The 21,185-nt window shown below is 42.1% G+C and overlaps 2 protein-coding genes across 3 annotated transcripts in view; one reads left to right on the forward strand and one right to left on the reverse strand.

Moving 5' to 3' along the window:
* The window catches only part of SLC25A21 (solute carrier family 25 member 21), a 232,564-nt gene extending 222,606 nt beyond the window's left edge, over positions 1-9,958 (reverse strand). Inside the window, exon 1 of one of the 2 annotated variants that reach the window (XM_030949645.1) lies at positions 9,793-9,958. In XM_030949645.1, coding sequence (XP_030805505.1) covers positions 9,793-9,859 — 67 coding nt within the window. In that variant the 5' untranslated portion in view covers positions 9,860-9,958. The remainder of the gene's footprint in view (positions 1-9,792) is intronic. The other variant, XM_030949646.1, reaches the window with a different exon arrangement.
* The window catches only part of MIPOL1 (mirror-image polydactyly 1), a 187,392-nt gene continuing 175,680 nt past the window's right edge, over positions 9,474-21,185 (forward strand). The window contains exon 1 of the mRNA XM_030949640.1: positions 9,474-9,817. The gene's annotated coding sequence lies outside the window, so the exon portion shown is untranslated. The remainder of the gene's footprint in view (positions 9,818-21,185) is intronic.

Genomic DNA, 21,185 nt, shown 5'->3' on the forward strand with positions numbered 1-21,185 from the left:
ACATTCAGACTCTCGCAGTTATTTTCTCATCGGAAAACCACCAGTGTAGACAACTGAAACATGAATTACCTGTTTCAGATGTTGGTGCAATGGTATCTAATTGTAGCGATTCCTCAGGATAAGACATGCTGCAGAAAAAAATGGCAGGCACTTATCCTGTAACTACTCTACTTTCAACACACCCAATACAGCTGGCCTGTAGTACAGATTTTCTGTAGAGAAAATACTATCTTTAAGATGGCTGATATTTAACACTTTCTTGCACAAATAATAATCAGACATCAGAGAGTGAGAGTTTCATATTATAAAAACCAATATTAATTACTTTACCCAATGACAGGACCAGTGTTAGTTTCCACAGGCAGCAAATATCAATTAATCTCTTCCAAGGGGAAAAAAATTAATTGTATGTTTTCAAATCCAGTTGAAGAAGAGCCCATTTGAGGCCTTTATAATCAAGGCTGAGATACTTGAAAATACTTAGAGGCATCCCTATTATCCATTCATTGCAATACTGATTTTCAAAACTTCCAGGTTCTAGGAGTCATATCACTATCTGAAAAGGGGTTTTTTTCCTCTTGCCTTTAGCCCTTTTAATTCATACCAACCCTAATCATAATACTTCAACCAGTCTGAAAAGGTCAATATAATCACTTTTCAGAGAGAATTTCAGTCTTGTAACAGACAAGTTCCTCCAGTCTCGGGGGTATGATTTTGAGTGTCTCCCACCCCGCTAGCTTGAAATGGAAAAGCAGCAAGCATAAAGAAATAATTTTTGCATTTGTAAGGACATCCAAGGTAATGTCACAGAAACTAAGCTACAGTAAAAGGAAACTTTGTAATATCATCACTTAACAGGCAAAATTGCCAGATTTTATGCACAGAAATAACCAGAATCAGTTTTCATTTTCTCTTCTAGAACACTGTCACAGAAAACACATCTCCAATTATCAAAAGTCATGCTTTGTTGCTATATGTTAGAATTATATTCTTACTGCATAATAAACTTTTGTGTTACAACAATTTAACATGAATTTGAAGATGTACATCAGTCACTAAGCACAACTGATGAAAAAATAAACAGTAATGAAAAATTGTTCTTTATGCCAATGTAATCTTGGCCCAGAGCAGCTGTAACAGCTTCAGAATTGCCTTCGCAGACAAAGTATTTTTTGCCTACAAATTTTACAACAAGCATGTTCCAGTATTAATTATTTTGACTACCTACATGCTGTTATATGTATAACACACTGTTCCACAATATTATTTAACTTTAAAATCTGACAATGAAATTTTATAGTTCATTTTGAAGAAGCGTGTATGTTTAAACTTTTATGCTTTGCTGTAGGTCTCACGTCTGCAAATACTTGAAGGAAGTTAACAGAGGCTTACAGCAGTATGTATGTAACACAGCAGTCTTTACTTCGGTTACAGATTGGCATTGAGAGCTTGATGACATTTGTGCAATATTGCATAAAATCTATGCGAAAATTAAAATGATCAAGACTCAAATTTCTCACTGTGGAAATCAGTAGCTATTTGCATATTGATTATACTGGGACACGAATAGTTTTTTATTTATATATGGTATCATAGCATTACAAACATCTATTGACCTTTACCAGTCAATATATCACCACTTGACACATCACCACTTACAATTCTTGTGCTTAATTCAATGACAGTGAAATTCAGTGCCATTATGGGTTGTGCAGTACGCATACGGAATCAGCATTTATTGATCATTATTTATTTGACATCTTTAAGCTTTTATTTTGCATATTATAATTCAAAATTACATATGCTTATCTTCTTATCAGCAACAGCTTCAACACACATTTTTATCGCTCTGCCACAGATAGGGGGGAAAAAAACCCCAACACATTAGCATCTCATTGTAGTATTGCACTGCCATCTTGTGGGCAGTAGATCGAATGAGTGCAAATGACTTCATTACTCTTTTCTGGGTGTGAAGTTGGTCGTTTTGACAGGTTTGGGGTTTTGTGGAGGGTGGGAGATAAGGGGTGAGGTTTTTGAGAAAAAACTTGTTACTCTAAAAACAATAGGAAATTGATAACCTTTCTTAACACCCTCAGGCTTACCAGTGGATAGGACAAGTGCCTTATTACACCCATAGAGGATTCTGTGCACAAAATGTTTTATCCCCATTGGCTAACACGCCAGACTAAATAAAGCAAACTTCTCACTTTTACCAGCGTATCCTATTTGGAACAAAGACACACTTGGAATTATGAGGTTGCTGCAGGATTCTCAAACCAAGTGAGTACCAGAGCAAGTCTGAAATTTAATCCCCAGGTTCAACAAGCAGTTTGGTATGAGCTGAATCTGAGTCCACCAACCAAAAAATTCTTCTTTTCAAAGTCCCAACTTCTACAGAAACATACTACAGGTGTCATACCATGTTAGAAATTACAAAAATTCTTAGTTTGTTTCTGTCACTGTTACATAAACATGTAAAATTCACTTCATATCTTAACCCCCCTATAAAAGCTATTACTTAAAAAAAAATCTCCAAACATAGCTTGAAACACATTTAAGAGCTCCAAATGGCTGTTCATGAGTTGCTAGTACACTGCAATGACTCAATCAAATGAGATCAGTTCACCCTAAACACTCTCTGGGCAGAGACAGAGTTGAGGTCAATGACTGCATCTGAGTGGAGGCCAGTGATGTGTGGCATCCCTCAGGGCTCTGTCTTGGGACCAGTGTTCTTCAGTGTCTTCATCACTGACAGAGACAGTGAGACATCCCCAATATGCAGATGATATGAAGCTTAGTGGCGCAAGTCACACAACAGAGGGACATGATCCCATCCAGAATCCTGGACAAATTTGATAAGGGGGCCTACAAATACCTTATGAAGTTCAAGAAATCAAAGTTCAAGGTGCTGCACCTGGGTCAGGAAAGGAGCAACATGAGTAGATGCTGAGACAAGAAGTCATTGAGAACAGCCTTGCAGAGAAGGACTTGGTGATTCTTGTGGATGAAAAGCTGGACATGAACCAGCAATGTGCACTCACAATCCAGAAAGCCAACCTTAACCTGGGCTGCATCAAGAGCAGTGGGAGCAGGCCAGGGGAGCTGATTCTGCATCTCTGCCCTTGTGAGACCTCACCTGCAATGCTGCATCCAGATCTGGAGTCTTCAGCACAAGAATGACGTGGACTTGTAGGGCAGGCACACAGGAGGCCACAAAGATGATAGTGAGTGAAATATCTCCCCTACAAAGACAGGTTGAGAGAGCTGGAGTTGTTGAGCATGAAGAAGAGAAAGCTCCAGGGAGACCTTGCTGTGGTCTGCCAGTACCATATATAAGTGACTTATAAAAAGGAGGGAGAGGAACTTTATATGTGGACAGACAGTGACAAGACAAGGGGCAATGGCTTTGAACTGAAAGAGGGAAGCTTTTGATTAAATGTTATGAAGAAATTCTTTACTCAGAGGGTACTGAAGTGTTAGAGCAGGTTGCTCAGAGAGGTTATGGATGCCCCTGGAACTGTTCAAGGCCAGGTGGGATAGGGCCTTGAGAGACCTGATCTAGTGAGTGGCATCTCTCTCCATGGCTGGAGGATTGGAACTAAATGATCTATAAGGTCCTTTGCAATCCAAACCACTCTACAATTCCATGATCCTGCGTTGCAATTTTCATTTGCTCCTTTTAAAATAAAGCTACATTGCAAGGGTATTGCTTCTTCAAATTACTTAACTGCCTGAAAATTTAAAGGAATTTTGCTAGCTGCCAGCTTCACATATTTAGCAAAATGTATGAAAGCTCATGAGGATTTCATTAGTTTCCACTAAAATTAAACAAGATTTTCTGTGGCAACCCAATAACATTTAATTCAGTTAGAAGTATACAAAGCAAACAGTCCAATCTCTTTCAGATTCAGATATTTTTAGAACTATCAGCTGGTAGAACAGGGGAGACTCAGAGACTGAAAAATGTTACAGAACTAAAGTTTGAAATGCTATAGTAGGTGGGAAAATACACTAAAATTTTTCCACTGGGAATGGTTTACAGGGTAACTTCAGCTGGGTCACTCCGTGGCATTCTGCATACCCTCAGCTGCTGGTCACTGCTCTGGTCTGAAGCACACAGCTGTATTCTACCGTATTGAAAAATGTCACATTGCATGGTTTTGAATTGAGTAGGAGACCAAAGCCAACAATTCAACTATACTGGCTTAAAAAGCAGCATCCCTGGAGCTTCCCTGATGGCTCTTCCTTATTTCCAGCAACCCACTGAAGTCAAACTCTCCTGGTTACTGTACTCCCTCTTTGAATTGTAATGATGAAAGCAATAGGGGCTACATAGACCTTGCACAGGTCCATCACATTTTCTTTTCAGCAGGTTTCATAAAACACAGAGTGCATGGATGGTTGTCTGAGCAGAAATAGATAGAAATCTTTCCAAGTCCTAACTTCCCAACTGTTCCTATGTCCTCCCAATTTCTACAAGCATACTGGAGGAGGTTCAGGATATCTGATATCTCAGCTTACATGCACTTAACCTTCTTTTGGTCTTCTCTTACCCAAACTTCTCTTCACCATATTGCCAACCAAGCAACTCCCATCCAAATCCCCAAGTTCAACACCAGGTTGGCACGCTAATAATTTCTCAGACTAGCAGAGAAAATTGGCTTAATTGGTTGTTTTTAGTGCATTCCTTTGGAGCACTTTAACTTGTAGAATGTTTCCTTGAAATGATTACTTTTTGACTGCTTCCCATCCTTAGCTTTTTAATTTAAAGAGTTTGCAAACATCTGAAATACCAAATCAAGGCAGTGAAAGACACCAAGCATGAACTGTGGCCTCAGATAATATTTCAGCCTTAAGTGACTTCAGAGAAATGGAAAAAGGAAGGTTTAAGTACATTAAAATTTTATGGTTTCAAGTCAATAAAGTTACAAGGTGTAGCTAAGTACTTAGCTAGATGAAATTACCTCTGAGCATTAACCAATTATTTTAGTAACATGTGAATGCCCATTTCTTGGCTTAAAAGGAAGAAGAAAGCACCCAAGAAAACACAGAATACTCCTCCTAACTTTAACTCCCAGAAAACTGTCATAAAAATACAAACAAGTGGGGGAGAGGACAATAATGAGACAATTTTCCTGCTGTTTATAGCGCTTCCTGTACATCTATCAGACTCCCTCTCCCATTCATAGGGACCAAGTAACCTAAGGTGTTTCACAGATTATGCTGGCTAGTGTGCCTTGTAATGATTTTTGTCTGCCTAATGCCTCTTGCAACAGGAAGCCCAAACACTGGTTTTAATACTGTATCTGCATTTGACAGTCTTTGTTCGACAAGTGGCTTTCCTGCTTGTAGATCTGGTTCAAAGAAGTTGCTGCTATCCAGGTTAATCAACTTTGTCTACTCCTGAAATAAAACACCTCTCAAGAGAAAAGGTTTGGACTTTCAAAGGAGCTTAAGAAAATTAAACTCCCAAATCCTATTAGGTTTCAATGCAGCTGGAAACCTAACTCTTTAAAAAAGAATTTTAAAAATATTAAAAAATTGAAGCCGAGAAGTACGGAGAGGCAGAAACCCTGCTGTTTCATGAAAACATAAAGAATAGGGGGGAAAAAAGATCAGCCTGAATTATCCCTATGAAGCAACTGTTTTGTTTTAAAGCTCATTTTGTTCTGACTTTTCCATATTAATTTTACAGTAATTAATTTTGCAGTTCATGTTCATTTATTAAATGGAATTAGGCAAAGAGACATATCTAATTTTCAGCAGAAAAGTACTTAAAGATTGGTTAAACATTACAGATCTGAAAAACAAGTCATCTAGTTATCACTTGCTAAATATATGAAATAAATTATTTAAAATTTTAACTTCAAAATTTAAAATGTTTATAGGTTATTTATACATGTATGGAAGAAAGAGAGGTTATCATACAACTACATATAATTAAATTTTATTTATGTTATGCGTGGTTTTAGCTAATTGCTTCCATCTGCGGTCTTTTGTTATTAAAATGACAAGAACACACCTATATCAAACAGAAGCATCCTAAAACCTTCAGGGTAGCTACATGCGGCCACCAGCCTTCACTGTGTCATGGGTATCTGTGCAATTGTTTATGACATTTGCACTTCATCATTCAAACTGACTCAACACCCTGCTACAAGTACGTCTTGACAAATTAATCTGGGTATCACATAACATACTTTGCACTACTCAGTTCCTCTGTATGAGGAAATATCCATTGACTTTATATGCAACACTATTGTTTTAATTTCTGCCAAAAATTTTCCATACAGGCAGGCAAAACAAGGATTTTTTTGATCTTTGTATTTTAGAGGAGCAATTCTTCTTGTGACTTGAACCCTGTACTGACTGAGCTTCTCAAATAACATTTTGAAGAATTGCTATAAATCTAAGGAAATCAGAGGCTCCCCAGTTGTTCTTCTCACAATGATCCTTACAGTTTAGAGTTGATCTTCTGTTTAATTTTTTTGCTATAAATTCCACACATGCTTTAGCTTACTAATTAACCACTAGAGAAAAGGAACATGCCTGCAGTTCCCTGTACTAGAATGGCCTGAACTCACTAATGAAGTGTCCCAATTAGGTTTCAATCAAAGTCCTTTTCCTCACTATTGTCATACACCCAGGCAAGAAAACAAAACTAAGAATTTTGAATTATGCTATTAACCTTCATTGAGGAATCTGAAAGATGGGAGCAAACAATGCCAGCAGAAGAAACATAAGCCAAGACTGAGTAAGACTTTGTTCATATTTAAAATTTCATTCATTCTCAGGAAGCAGAGCTTTCCATTTCACATGAAGTCAGATTACAAGCCACATGAAAGCAGATGCACCGCTTGCCACAGACAGAGTATGCAAGAGATCTGTCATGCCTGACTTTTACAGTTCAGTTACAGTAGAGAGCTGTTCAAGTTTAACTTAGCAATGCCTCTGACAGCCAACAGTATGCTTATATATTTTCTCTTAAAACACTGAACGCTTTCCTTTCTCCTTCTTCCAGCATGCCAGTATCTTCCATTTTATCAGTCCTGTAGACTAGAGGTCATGCTTGATTTCTTTCTTTCTCTTCCCCTGTCTTAATAAGTCCATGAACAAGTCCTGTCATCTCCCACAAAGCGTCAAAAAATCCCTTTCTTCCTGTTCTGCCAGCTTAGGTTTATCTCCAATAATTTTCCACTCAACCTAGCAGAATTACTTCTAATCAGATCATTTTGCATCAGACATGCAGATACTAAATAACCTCTTATTTTACTTGTGCAGGCAATATTTTTGACCCTTCAATTACACCTACTGGGCTGTGCCATTCATTCCCAACCACCTCAGTACTTTCCTACCATTGCTTTGACAGAGTCCAACTCATCTTTCCTAGAAACCAGCTTAACTAAGACTAATTTAGGTCTTGTTTGGGGTGGGTTTTTTGAGGGGTTTTGTTTTGTTGGGTTTTTTTGTTTTGTTTGGGTTTTTGGGTTGTTTTCTTTTTGATTAGTTGGTTGGTTTTCTTTCTAAATACCAGGCTGTGCTACAGACAGCAAAGTCACTCTAGGATGTCTGTGGCATTCACTTGAGGCCAGGAAACAGAACAAAACACCTACAAGAGTCCTATGTCCTCCTCCAGAGACAGTCAAAAGCAATATAGGATGGTCAAAGTAATATTGGGAAACTAAGGTCAGGAAACAGACTAAATCCTTTTCTCCTTGCTTTCACCTTTTCCATGTTGTATCTACACTTGCCTAAGAAATTTAACCTTTAGTCTGAAGACTTCAAAACTCCAGCCTTCACCTTCTACTTTCTCTATAAATTAGCAGGAAAAAACACCACTGAGTTTTAAGCATCTGTCAAGCAAGTTTTCAATTTTCAGCCATTTCCCTCTAATGCACTTTAGAGCTCCCATTTGAAGTACACATCTCAAAATCCCCTGGTACAATTTTAGTGTTGTTCAGACTTAGATAATAAATCATTACTGGTTTATTTCAAAGCCAATTAATAGAAATTTCTGTACAAATTTAAGGCAAGTGATGCAGCTAAGGAATTTGCCTGCCTGACAGGAGATTAAGCAAAAGGTTGCAAGCATCCTTTACATTATGTCGCTGGACTAGACACAACAGGCCTCTCACATTGTACTTTTTTTTTAAGGGGTTGCATGCAGATCAATAGTCTCCTTCAAAATTCTATCATCCTATTACTGATGCCTACCAGATTACCAAATATTTTTCATTTATCTCAATGACAATTTTCTTTCTGTTGTGTTAGGCAATCTCTTCCTCTACAAACAGAACCTGTAACAAAAACAGGCAGGCTCCTACCAGAGGATGGTAACACAGTGCATTAGATCAATCTGAATCACTACGGTACAGGCCAACTGCTAAGGGCAAATAAATCTGTCATCTTGCAAAACATCTGGTGGCAAAACACCTCGGTATCCCTTCAGGTATGAAGGGATTTCAGCAGTCTGTCCTAACAGATTAAACCTTTCTATTCTCTCACATTGGAAGATGGGGGTGGTACAAAGCAGAATCAAAAAAACCTTTAGAATTTCAAAGGCTGCAGAAAAGCTACATAAACAGTCATACAATACACTGGAAGGGCGGGGACAGCAGTCATACAATACACTGGGACACCAGACTTCTCCACTTCTGCTATGACATCTCTCACTGTAAAAGAAGAAGGCTGAAAACAAAGGGCATACAGAGCCACTAGCATGAAATCAAACTGCACAAATGTGTGTTGGTGGCAGGAATGCATAGAAGTGGATTTAGAGGTACAAGGGGAATTAGAGGGAATGGAAGTCAAGCTCACATGCAATGCCATGGCCACACAGGTCTCAATCACAAGAGAATTTTTCTTGTGCACATTACACTGAAGCATAAGACACAGCAACACTACCATGTAGCTCTTCTCTTTCATGTAAAACATAATATGACAAACAGCATTTAGACCTCAGAAGAGACTCTAAGGAACACTTAAAAACACACTACATAGTTGAAATATTAACAGGATTTACATATGCAGACTGAAAGAGCAGGATATTGTGTTAAAATCCCCTACACTGCAGGCTGACTTAAATATTTCCGTTTCACTGGGACTCAGGTAAGAAACCTGAAGAAATTGACCAGCAACGCTTTCATTGCTAAACAGACGTGTACGATTTTGACCTTTGTAGTATGCGGTACAAACAGACTACAAATTAATGAGCAATGTCGACATTCCTAAAAGTATTTCAAACATCCCACAGAAACGCACTTCCACTGTAGCCCTGCATTGGTTTCTCTGTAACTCAGCGACGAAGAGTGTCACGGGGAAGGCGTCTGAGCAGGGCAACTACGTTTTCTGTCCCGTATCCAGGCGCTGGAGGCGGATCCCGGCCGTGGACTCCCCCGAGGCAGCTCTAGCCCTTCTGGCCGGCTGTTCTGCAGGACACTGGCGGCTGCTGCCGTTGAAGGGGCCCGCCCGCCACTCTTATCGCCCGAGGGGCTGCAGGGCGTGTGCGGCGCAGATACACCGCGGAGCCCGGGAGCGCCCCTTCACCCCCCTGCCCCGCCGGCGGGCCGAGCACCGTTACAGAAGTTGCTCCGGGACCCCCGGGCTTGGGTCGCCTCCGGAGCCCGCCCGCGCCGCCCGGCGGGGGAGGAGCCGCCGCTGAGCCGGTTCGTTCCCCGCCGCCTGAGCGGCGCGGAGAGGGGGAGGCGGCGTGGCCGCCTGCGCCTCAAGTTGGCGGAGCGCCGGCGGGGGACGGGCAGACCCTTCCCGCCCACGAGGAACGCGCACACTCACCCGCCGAGCCTCCGGCGACGACTTGGTGAGAGGCCTCCTGCAGAAAGCCCCGGGGCTGCTGAGCCATCCTTGCCCGCGCCGCTGTGGCGACGAGAGGGAGCTGGCGCCTGAGGAGCGGCTGCGAGCCGGGGCTGAGTCCGCGCGGGGCGGGTGGGGAAGAGCCTGAGGGGCCCCGGTTATCTGCGGGCGGGAGGGGGAGCCGCGAACGCCGGGGGCGGGGGCGCCGGGCTGCGCGGCCCCGCGGCGGCCTTTGGCAGCGGGCCCCGGGCAGAGGGCGGCCCCGGGCGCGGCACGGGCTCGCAGCTACGGGCGATCGCTTCTAGTGAAGCCTTTGGCAGCCTCTCTGTCTTAGGGCAGAGCCGGGAGGGCCGGCGCTGCGATCTCCCAGGCCGGGGCGGGGAGCGAGGCTATGGCCCTGTCAGCAGGTCGGCGGGGGACGGCAGCCGATCGCCTGCTCGGGCTCGGGCCGTGCGCTCCCGCCTCGGGCTGGTGTATACAGCGCACATCCTGCTCCCCCACCGCTGCTGGGACCCAGCCAACACCGCACATCCTCTGCTCCTCAACGTCTAGGAAGGGTCGCTGGTGCCGCTAGGCTCACAGGTTGTCTTTTTGAAGGCTACTGTCCTTTAGTCTAAAGATTGGTTCTGTCTCTTCGATGTTCGATGGGTATTCTGTAACTTGGAGAGTAACTGTTACATGTGTTACCCACACCTGTGGGCCCATCTTAGTAAACAAAACGGTGGCGGGGTACGGTCTGGAAGTGGTGGGACATAGCGCCATTGCGGACAGCCCCCCGCACTGCTTTCGGCAAGGCCGATTTCTGCTTTTCCAGAAGATGCCCGAGTACAACGTGGGGGCAGCATGGGCTCGTCCCAGAGACAGCACCATTGATGGTCAAGACAGTTCAGAGGGGTGGTCTGATACATTCGTTTGCTGTGTGCCTGCGCATGTTTCGTGATAGTTTAGCCACAAATGTTGCTGACTGACTAGAGGTTCCAGCCTTGAAAGGAAATGCAGCTTTTTGTAACGTAGAACAAAGATTAGAGGAAAACAACGGGTTTATTGCTACTGAAAAGGATGGGAACGTAGGAAATATGCGGAGTAGTGTTAATAAAATGTTTAAAGACCAAGACCCTAATTGCAAAAAGGAATAATAGTGAGGTGTAGTATTCAGTTATATCACTTGAATGCATCAGCAAATAAACAATAACATGAATTTTTGATCTATATAGGAGCTAAGTGCAGATTGCTGTGGGAATACAGAATAACACCCTTAAATTAATAAAACTTGAATGTGCTGACCTTTAAGTAATTAAAATCTCAACTTCAATGTTTCATTAGCATTTGCATTAGTTCCCTTGGTTTGGCTCCTTGATAATGCTGCTCCACAAATACTCCTGGATGATCAAGTCTCCAGTGTTCCCTATCATCAAAAAGCAGATGCTGAAGCATCACCACTTTTTTGTTCCAGAGATGTAGGTATCCCTGTGCAATGTTCTCTTGGGTACAAATAGCAAATCTAGTATTAAGATGGACTTTGCTACGGTATTTCATAAGCAAAGAGAGTTTGGAGTTCGTCAGAGTGCAGAAACTGGTCAGATAAATTTGTTTTCTGCATGTCTCCCTGCTTCAAAGAGAATAACGGTCAGAGTGCACGTAAGTTACATAGATGTTCACACAGTAGCATAACACCTGTTCCTTAAAATAAACAAACAACCTCTGCTATTGTTAGGAAACTATTAACATTGTTTCACAGTGTTCAAACTCCAAATCTATGCCCCCTAATTCAATTCCGCAACTGGAAGTCTCTTTGGCACATCTCCCTTATTTTCCATCAACCTCTCCCTCCTCTCCCACAAAGGGCAACCTTCCCACTGTGCAGGTTTCCTAAAGCACTTCTAGGCTTAATCCTATTTCCATATGGCCTCTTCTGAAACCCATGAGCACCACTCCATTCTCTTCCTCGATATCCCTGGCATGGTCTGCCACTCCATTTGTGGTACTGCGTCCCTTAGTAGGAAAGTCCGTCCATCCTGGGCAGCCCGCCAGCGCTAACACCCGAGAAGGAAACCACAGCCGGCAGTGCAGGGGCAGGACGGGCCGGAGAGACCCCCGAGCAGCGCCCCGCCCGCCGCTCCCGCCCGGCCCCGCCGCGCCGCCTGTCCCGCCCGCAGGGCGGCGTCACCGCCGCGCCCCCGGCCCCGCCGCCTCGCCCCGCCCCCAGGCCGCGGCCCCCGCCGCCGCGCGCGCTCCCGAGGACGGCAGGCGCGCGCGCCCCTCCCCGTCCGCCCGCGGCTTTGTTGCGGAGGCGGCGGCGGGGGCCGGAGCGCGCAGGTAACGGGGCGGCGGGGCCGGGTCGGGGCCGCCCCGCGGTGCTCGGGTTTGAACTCGGCCCATCCTCTGCGGCGGGGCTCGGCGGCGGCGGCGCGTCCCCCCGAGGCGGCGTTAGGTCGGGCCGCTCTGCCCCCAGCGCCTCCCCGCGGGCAAGCGGCCCTGCCCGGCCTCCTCCGCCTCCGCGACCGAGCCGTCGCCGGGCCCTTGCGCCACTGGCGGGCTGCATGTGCCGTGGCAGCCCTTTAGCTGGGTTAATGTTACGTCCCCATGGCCGCCGGGAGACCCGGCTTGCCCGACTTAGCTCCCGCTCCGCAGCTGGAGATTGAGGGAAGCAAATTTGCCGTGCGGGGATGCGCGGTTTGGAGTCCCAGAGGCTGCGGCTTTGCGGGAAGGGACGGACGGACTGCCGCATCCCGGGAGGGGGGCAGCGCTGAGAAGAGGGCCAGGACAGTCCGAGATGAAACCTGCCCTGAACAAATTCAGGAGGTCGGTGCTGGATCTTTAGTGTCAGATGAGGACAAACTGTGGAAGATGCTCACCACTGTAGTAATGCATAAAAAAAAAACACACACACACACAAAACCCCACAACAAAAACAACAACAACAACAACAAAGAAAAAAAAAAAACGCACCAAAAGAACTTGCCAAAATAAAGTTTGTGCTTTTTTTTTTAATATTTATGACTGAAAGTTGCTTAGGAAATCCCAATGAGCTGTATACCTCAGCTCCTGTTGTAATTCCTGCTAATCAGAGTTCTTGATGATGATGTGAGGGTCTATTTCTTCTGAGGAAAAAGGCTATGGTTTCTCAGTGTGAAGAGTTGGGGAGGAAAACATTCAGTAAATGTACACAAAGGACTATTTTACCTGAGACAGCACACTCTCTGATGTTTGATGTTTGTCCGTGGAAAAACTACAGCTGGGTCTAGGTACAACTTCAGGGGCTTGAGGTGATTGGAGCTGGGTTGCTGTAAGTGTTTGTTTGGTTCGAGCTTGGGAATTCAGAGTGTCCTGCAGCACCGTAGTGGCTTTTAAATATTCCAGCAAGTTCTAATTCCAGTTAGATCGGTCTTAAATTGCAGTGCTTTAGCTGTGGAAGAAAAATCGGTTAACCACAGCAATGTGCTTTCTGGCTCAGAAGATCTCAGAGCTGCAAATCTTGGAGGTTCCAGGGTCTGTGGGATTTAGGGAAGTGCAGTGATGTGCTTGCCTTGTTCTTGTACCTGTCCTTGAGCATCCATACTTGACCAGTTCTGCTCTGGGAATGTACAACTCTGGTTTAACTTGAAACCACTTGTTTTAGATTATTTGTTTATTTAAATATGCTATGGCACTAGCTTATAAATCCCATGAGGTTTAACAAGAGTTAAAACGGTCATGCCAGTTAAACATGCTGCTTGTGTGGGAGTTCTGTTTTGGTTTATTTTGCTGTTTAGTACCCAGAATGCTGTCATTCATGACAAGGTTCTTCAGCTGTGTGAGAACCTATGTACGCCAGTGAGGTGCCATCAGTTTGATGGCTATGAGCTCTTCTACCCTGTCGAAGGTAAAGGGATTAGCACTGATTTCAGGATCTTGAAAGTGATAACCTTGTCTTGCCTGTCCAGCTAAGAAGTTACTGCAGTTCTGGTTGCAGTAGGAAAAGTGAAGAGAGGGACTGGGACGTGAAATTACATGTAGGATTGAAGAAGGTAGGAACAGTTGCTGCTATTAGTTTCTGTAGGTATTTCAGGTTTTCTTGCAATGATACTGCAAGTTCCTTACAGTTTGTAATGGGGACTACTACCCAATAGTAGTGGGTACAAATTAAATTTTTAAAATCTCTTCCCCAGTTTTCACATGATAACTAATTATATTTCTTGCCTTTTTGCTTGTTTGCTTGCTTTGTTTCTGGATTTCTTAATTTCCTTTTTAGTATTAGTTTGCTGTTTGGGATAAGGAAATATTATTTTTCTTCACATTCTTTTAATCCGTCTCCCTGCTTGTTAGAAGTCATTTTAGATGCTGCTAAATTAGAAATGCATTATAATGGTGTTAAACTCTTTCCTTGACCACTAAGAAGCGAAACAAGGTTTTGTTTCAGGCTTAGTATTTCTCTTGCAGCAATACAAATCCTACATATTGTATTACTGGCAGAAATAGTATGATGCTGATGCCACGTGACCCACATGTTGCTTTTTGCAGTTTGTGGGGGTTTTAGTTTTGGAGAGTGCCTAGGTTAGTTAGAAAGTAAGGGAGTTTTCAGATCTTGCTAGAAGGGGTTAGGGGAGAAGAGAAAAATACATGTTTGATAGTTCTCTGGGGAAAGAATAAACAAATTATTCATTAGAATTTAAAGCAAGAAGATACATGTGTGCTGAGGGTGAAGGGGAAGAGCATCCTGCCTATAGATCACAGATTTGTGTAAAATTAGTTGCAAACTTGAGAGAAATCCTAATGGATCTCTATGCTACCTGCTTTTTTGTCTGCCAAACATAGGGCAGAACAGATGCTGTGTTGGTGGCAGTGAAATGCCATAGTGCGATGGTTTTAAGCTATGAATTGGTGATCTGACTTGATGCTCACTTCCGTGCAGATCACCCAAATCAGTGCAGAGGCTTCTCATTTTACGTCTGTTATCCTATGTGGGCAATTGGTGTTTTGAAACTTACCTTTGAAACAAACAACCCTTCTGGGCTGACGACTATTGACAGATTTAATTACAAGCTAATGTTGCAACTGACATATTCCTGTAAGTATGACTGCTGCCTTTTTCCTTTTCCTTTGAAAGGAAGATGGTTTTGAAGGAGTAAGAGAACCAGAGTATTGAACATTTATTTGCAGAACAGATACAGCTATGGAAAGAACCAGTGTGAATGCTCAGTTGTTAAGATTCTCTGCTGCTTTCAGCCACCAGTTTTTTACGTGACAGGATGCTCGGCATGCTCCCTGCTAATTTTGTGAGGAAGCTCCCTGCTTGCTTCATAACAGCAGGCTTCTGTTTTCCATGATGATTCTTGATGTGGACCTTTGTCCTTTAGGGATAGGTTAAAATGCAAACTGACAGATTTCTGCAGAGTGGTGGCCGTTGGTATAGTAAAGTATATTATATATTAGAATTTTGAAAATAGTTTATGTGTGTATTGGCTTTATATGGCAAGGTTCTTTAGCAGGGGAGCTACAGAGTGTCTTCTGTGAGAAGCTGCTAGAAGCTTCCCTCATATCTGACAGAGCCAATGCCAGCCAGCTTCACGATGAATCCACTGCCGGCCAAGGCCAACCCTATCAGCGGCAGTGGCAGCACCTCTGGAATAACAGAGTTAAGAAGGGGAGGAGGACTGGGAATTCTTACTTGTAGCTGGAGAGGGGAGTTAGAAAGCATGAGAAAAGAAACTCTGCAGAGAGCAAGGTTGGTGATGAAGGAGAGGGAGGAGGTGCTCCAGCCACCAGAGAAGAGATTTCCCTGAAGCCTGATGTGCACACCGTGGTGAGGCAGCTGTGCCCCTGCAGCGCAGAGAACATCCCCCACTGGAGCAGGAGGCTGTGACCCCATGGGAAACCTGTGCTGTACCAGCTCCTGGCAGGCTGATGATAGAGCCGATTTGCTGGTGGGGGGAGCCATGGGAGACCCGCGCAGGAGGAGCTTGTTCATGAAAGATTGAACTGTGTGCAAAGGACTCATGCTGGAGCAGTTTGGGGATAATTAGTCCATGGGAAGTAATCATGTTGAAGTTTATGGAGGACTTTCTCCTGTGGGAGGGACCCCATGCTGAAGCACAGGAAAAATGTGAGGAGTCCTCTCCCCATGGAGGAATGAGGCAGCAGAGACAATATGTGATGAACTGACTGGAAACCCTGTTTCTGTCCCTCTGCTCTGCGATGGGGAGGAGGTAGAGAAACCTGGGAGTAAAGTTAAGCCCAAGAAGAAATGGGAGGAGGGTGTTTTAAAGTTTAGAATTTCCCTGAGTCAAATCTGTTTTGCCCATGATGGTAACTGGTGGGTGAGCTTTTTGTTATATTTTTCTTTTCCCTGTACAGCTGAGGAGAGAGTGATAGAGCAGCTTTTGGTGGGCACATGGTTTCCAGTCAGAGTCGGTCCACTGCAACATGAGAATTTGCTGGGATTGATCTTAGGTTTTCATAGCATTAATAAATCAAATAATATTTTTTGAAATGTTCACATGTAGGTTACAGTTCTCTAAAATAAAATTTCTTGAAACTTTTTTGACATGAAACAGGCACTAAGTACAAGTAACAGACAAGATTGTGTAAATTGAATGCCAGTGGATTCCTATCATAATGTAGTATGTGTTGCTTAAAGTTTTACTCTATTTTATTGAACATCTAAACATGAAAATAGCTTATTGTATTTACTGTGCACCATTACACTTGGCTGAGGCTTGCCAAAGGCATTGTAATATTTATTTCCTGCTTTTCAGGGGAATTAAAACTCAGTGGTTTAGTTAATTATTCTGAAAGCATTTTTTATTTTGAAACTTAGAGTTGTGGTACCTGTGGCCTAAGATCAACTTCATTTTGGCCACCAGAGTATGTGTACAGCTTATTTTCGTCCCTTTTTTGTTTGTTAGTTTTTGTTTTGTTTACCTGTGCTTTTCTCTAGTAGGCATGTAGAAGGAGTTTATTGGGTCAGGTGGGTGATGGGAGGCTGTTTGTACCTCTGTTGTGACTTGGGTGTGCTACATGAGCACCAGATGACTTGCAGGAATGCTCCTGTCCATTCTAGAGTAGGGAAGGGATTGAAGGGCTGAGTAGGGTCCATGAGTGACCTACAGGCTGCTTGCCATTATAGTTGCTGAAATATATTCTGGAAAATCACATTGAGAAAAGGCATATAATCCTTATTGTTGACTTCACGGGTAGTTAAAATTATCATCAATATGTTTGTTTTATTTTTAGCATGGACTAAAATACGTGAGACTGGTTCATAGTGTCTGTTATGTAACAGAAAAAAAGTCAAGACAGTGGCTGTGATATAATTTTGTTCAGTATCTCTTGCTAGAGTAGCAAACCCAGGAACAGATCTAACTTCCCTTTAAGTGAATGGCAAAACTCCCATTGGTCACAACAGCATGGGATTACACCGTGGGTCTGGAAGAAATAATTGTTAATGAGTTCAGCTCTTGGAGGTCATTAATTTTTGCACCATGAAATCCGTAATAAATTGAGTTAAGGAGATCCACATAACATGCTGGTAGACAAATGTTATCCTTTCTGTCCTTTTATGTAAATCTGTTGAAGACAGAAGTTGATCTTTAGGTTATATGTCCATTTAAATGGACATATAGTCATATTCTGACTAGCTATGCACTAATTTAAATGTGAAGTGTGAAATAAATTAGAAAAATTTAATCTGGTGCAGTAATGTAGTATTAGGACAAAGAAGTGTTAAAAGGCTTGGTTGTTGATTAGGTGTTTGAAGGGAGAGGGTTGCAGCTACCATCAGGGTTTGTGGAATGAGAGCAAGGTTGTATCTGAATCAAAACTGTTCTGAAAATGCTCCAGTGTGAGAGAATTTAACATGGGATCAAAAACTGCTGCACTTGAAGCAAACAGACTGCATGTTTAATTTACGGTAATAATTTAAGCCAATTTACAAGTTCACTTGTACTTTAGCTTATAAATAAAAATGTCCAGTGTAAATGGAGTATTTAGTGCAGAAGAATTACTTCATGGGTGGGCATGTGTATAAAGTGCCCTGGGTGGGACTAGAATTCTAAAATGTTCTTAGTTACCAATTTAACAAAAGAATGATCCTAAGCTTGGATTGGCTTGGTGAAAACAGCATAGGGCTTTCTGAGGCATGGTAGTTGAGGTGTATGGAAATGAAAAGTATTAAAATACTTATTTTATGTAGAATATTTACCCAATTTAAAATACAATTTTTAGTTGTTTCAGTTTTTAGCGCATAAAGTTAAATATGTTTAAAACTTTGTATTGCATTTTTTTTAAGATGTTCTTGACTTGTTTCCTTTGGGGTTAATCAACTCTGCTTTAGCTTTCTTTCATTGCACTGTTTCCAGATGTATGTTTGACCCCCTTGTTAATTCTGATATTTCAACAGGTGAGAAAGTGGAATCATTGTTCTTACTTGCCTATTGTATTTGATAGGAAAGGAAATACCAGTTTGTATTATGTTTACTATGTTTCTGTTGTTTTTTCCTATGTATTACACATTTAACTTCCTTTTAGGAATTCACTACCAAAAAGATAAACCTAGTTACCAAGAAAAATAGTATCTCAGCTTGCAGCTGAGTGCAGTTAAGAGATCTGAGAACACTGACTGAGCATAATTAGAAAAGCTAAGACATTCCAGTGGTATCTCTGAAGCTATTGAAAGAAGTTATGCAAAAATGAGTGTATTCTTTTTTTAAGCATTTATTTCTCTCAGTAATGGTATGATATATATTTATATACTTTTTGAAAGTTAGTGCTGTTTGAGAGAGATTATATGGCAGAATGGGAAGATACATATCAAATGCACCATTGTGTTGGATATTGTAATTTATGCTTGTTGTAGTTGCCTAAATTATCCCATCCCACCATTAGTGATATCGATATAATAAAATCATTAGTATCCATAGAATAGTTCAATAAAGTTATTAGTATTACCTTTAGAAAGTCACAACTTACTTTCCTTAAATAGTGTTCTTAACTTAAAATTTCTGTGATCTGCAGTTGGACTTGCTTTAAGATGCTGCTTCTCAGTGTGTTCTTCGTGATTCGTATTCAAGTAAACAAAATTTCAGGTTCTATAGGAATTTTAGGCATTAAGTGATTAGGGGGTGGGAATGTGTTAAATTGGCTATGTAAATTTTTGGATACAAGCATGAGAAACAAAGCAGTGTTGTTCATCATGTATTTCTGTAGTGTGCCTCTTATGTGTTCACAGGCAGTTTTTCCATTTGCTCTTATGGCAGAGTATTAGGATGTGGTTTTCCTTGTCTGAGATTTGACATAAGCTCTGTGTGATCAGTTTGCTGCTTGGTACCTTTTTTGTAATGAGGAAATTGGCACTGTGAAACAACCACCACAATTTTAAGATTTATTGAAATTTTTGTAGCTTTTCTTGTAGAGCTACAGAAATGTGTTCTTATTTTTATTTTCTTTTTTACAAATATTACTAAGTGAGTGATACAGGAACTATGATAGACATTCAGTTGCTTAGTGTAATCAAAGCAGGCAAATCAAATACTTAGATACCAATTCAGAACTGTTTTCACAGGCACTTGTTCACTTTTTGCCACTTTTTTCTTTTTTCTTTTTTTTTTCTTTGCTTCTGCTAGTTGTCATGATACCGGGAGATTGCTGACTGTAAGTAGATTAAAATGAAATAAAAATTAGTCTTGAAGTAGTTAAATATCTCCATTCCATGATCTATATCTGAAGAAAAACAAACAGTATTTAATGCGTCTATGTTCCTGGATCTGTTTGTAATGGTATTTATTTTTATTAAACCACAGGAATCTTGAAGTTTAACTTTTGCCTTTGCACCTGACTGTATGATGAAAAAGGATGTAGTTCCACACCTATATCCTTCTCAAGTGTAGCCTGCATTGATGTCATTGTTCCTTAAAGAGACATCAGCAAACCCATAGTTCTGCTCAGTTTTATTTTAAAGTGCATTTTGATTAAAATTTAAATTTAGCAAGTGGAAAAGCCACTTTCAAGCTTTAAAATTTGCTTTCCCTTCAAGATAAAATTTAAAACAAAGAAAAAAGCATTCTGTTATCATTTTGTGGTGCTATGTAAAGTTCATTGCAGGAGATTTTCTTTTCCATTAGTCTCTTCAATTGTCATTTATGGGGAACAAGCTATGTTGGAAAAGCTGAGCCACAGGAGGAGCTGTGTGAATTCCCTGATGCCCTTGTTCGCCAATTCTTCTTGTCTTATAGGATAATACATAGAGCCTCAGTTATACTGCTCTGTGCTCCATTCCTGCCTTCTTGCTGTGACCACCTGTTGGTTGTTTTCAGGTGTTCCGGGCTAAATTAGTCCCATCTTTTCCTGTGTTTGGGTACTGTGTAAGGGATGTGGGTATTTCAAGGATTCCCTTACCCTGCTCAGCTGCCTTCAACGTGATGTTGAGTGTGAGGCAGGATGTTTTAAAGAAAAAAAGTGGGGTGGAGTAGTGGAACTCACTGTCCATTTCCTGCACTGTCTCTTTGCTTGCACCAGGTTCTAAGTTAGCTGCTGATCTTGCTAGACATGCCTTGGAGACCAGAACTGGGCTGGCTGCTCAGCCAGCTCTTGGCCTTTGGCAAGCTTAGGCGCCTGCTGAAGTGCTGCGCAGAAGGCATAGCGCTGCTTCTCCTTCTTTCTGCTCTTCTGCAGTCAGAGCTCAATAGCCTTGGCTGATGGGCACAAAGGGCCTTGGGGAGGGAAAGAGGCTGCTCTTTTGCACTCCAGACATGAATTGAAGGCACGGTGGGGTTTTTAAGGCAAGGTTTTAATGGCTCAATTTGAGAAATGCTGCGTGTGACAGCAGTAGTCAAATTAATCTTTAAAGTTAGGGATAATATAGCTTCAGCTCCCGCTGTGCAGAAGTATCCTTGAATAGGGACAGCAGTTGCCTTCTGAAACTTTGTTTTTGCGTGTTTGAGGAGTTTCCTTTTTTAATGGAAAAGACCACCTCTAATACCTTAAATTGTGATACAGTTTTCAGTAGTTTTTGAGAGTTACCTGTGTTTGCTTATTTGCTTGCATTAAGAAGGAACAATAAAGCTTCACATCTGGATTGGGAGTGTGTAGTCATATGCTACATCTTGTAGAAAAATGGTGCTTCTTTATAACGGTTTTTGAGACATATTTTACAATATTAAAGGATAACAAAAGATTTCATACATGTACAACAGTTTCAGCCTAGCATGGGAGTGAATGTAGTTTGTTGATTGTTTTCTTCTGAAACAGTGTTGTTTTCCGAATAGTCTCACATTAAGTCTTCTGAATATCTCATTAGCAAACAGAGACGTGAAGTAGCTGTTGAGATTTTGATTCATTTTCCCCCCACCAGCTCCTCCCATAGGTGTGTAGGATCGCACGCCGGTAGATGGAGCCCTGTG

This window comes from Camarhynchus parvulus, chromosome 5 (assembly GCF_901933205.1).
Source record: "Camarhynchus parvulus chromosome 5, STF_HiC, whole genome shotgun sequence".
NCBI lineage: Eukaryota > Metazoa > Chordata > Aves > Passeriformes > Thraupidae > Camarhynchus > Camarhynchus parvulus.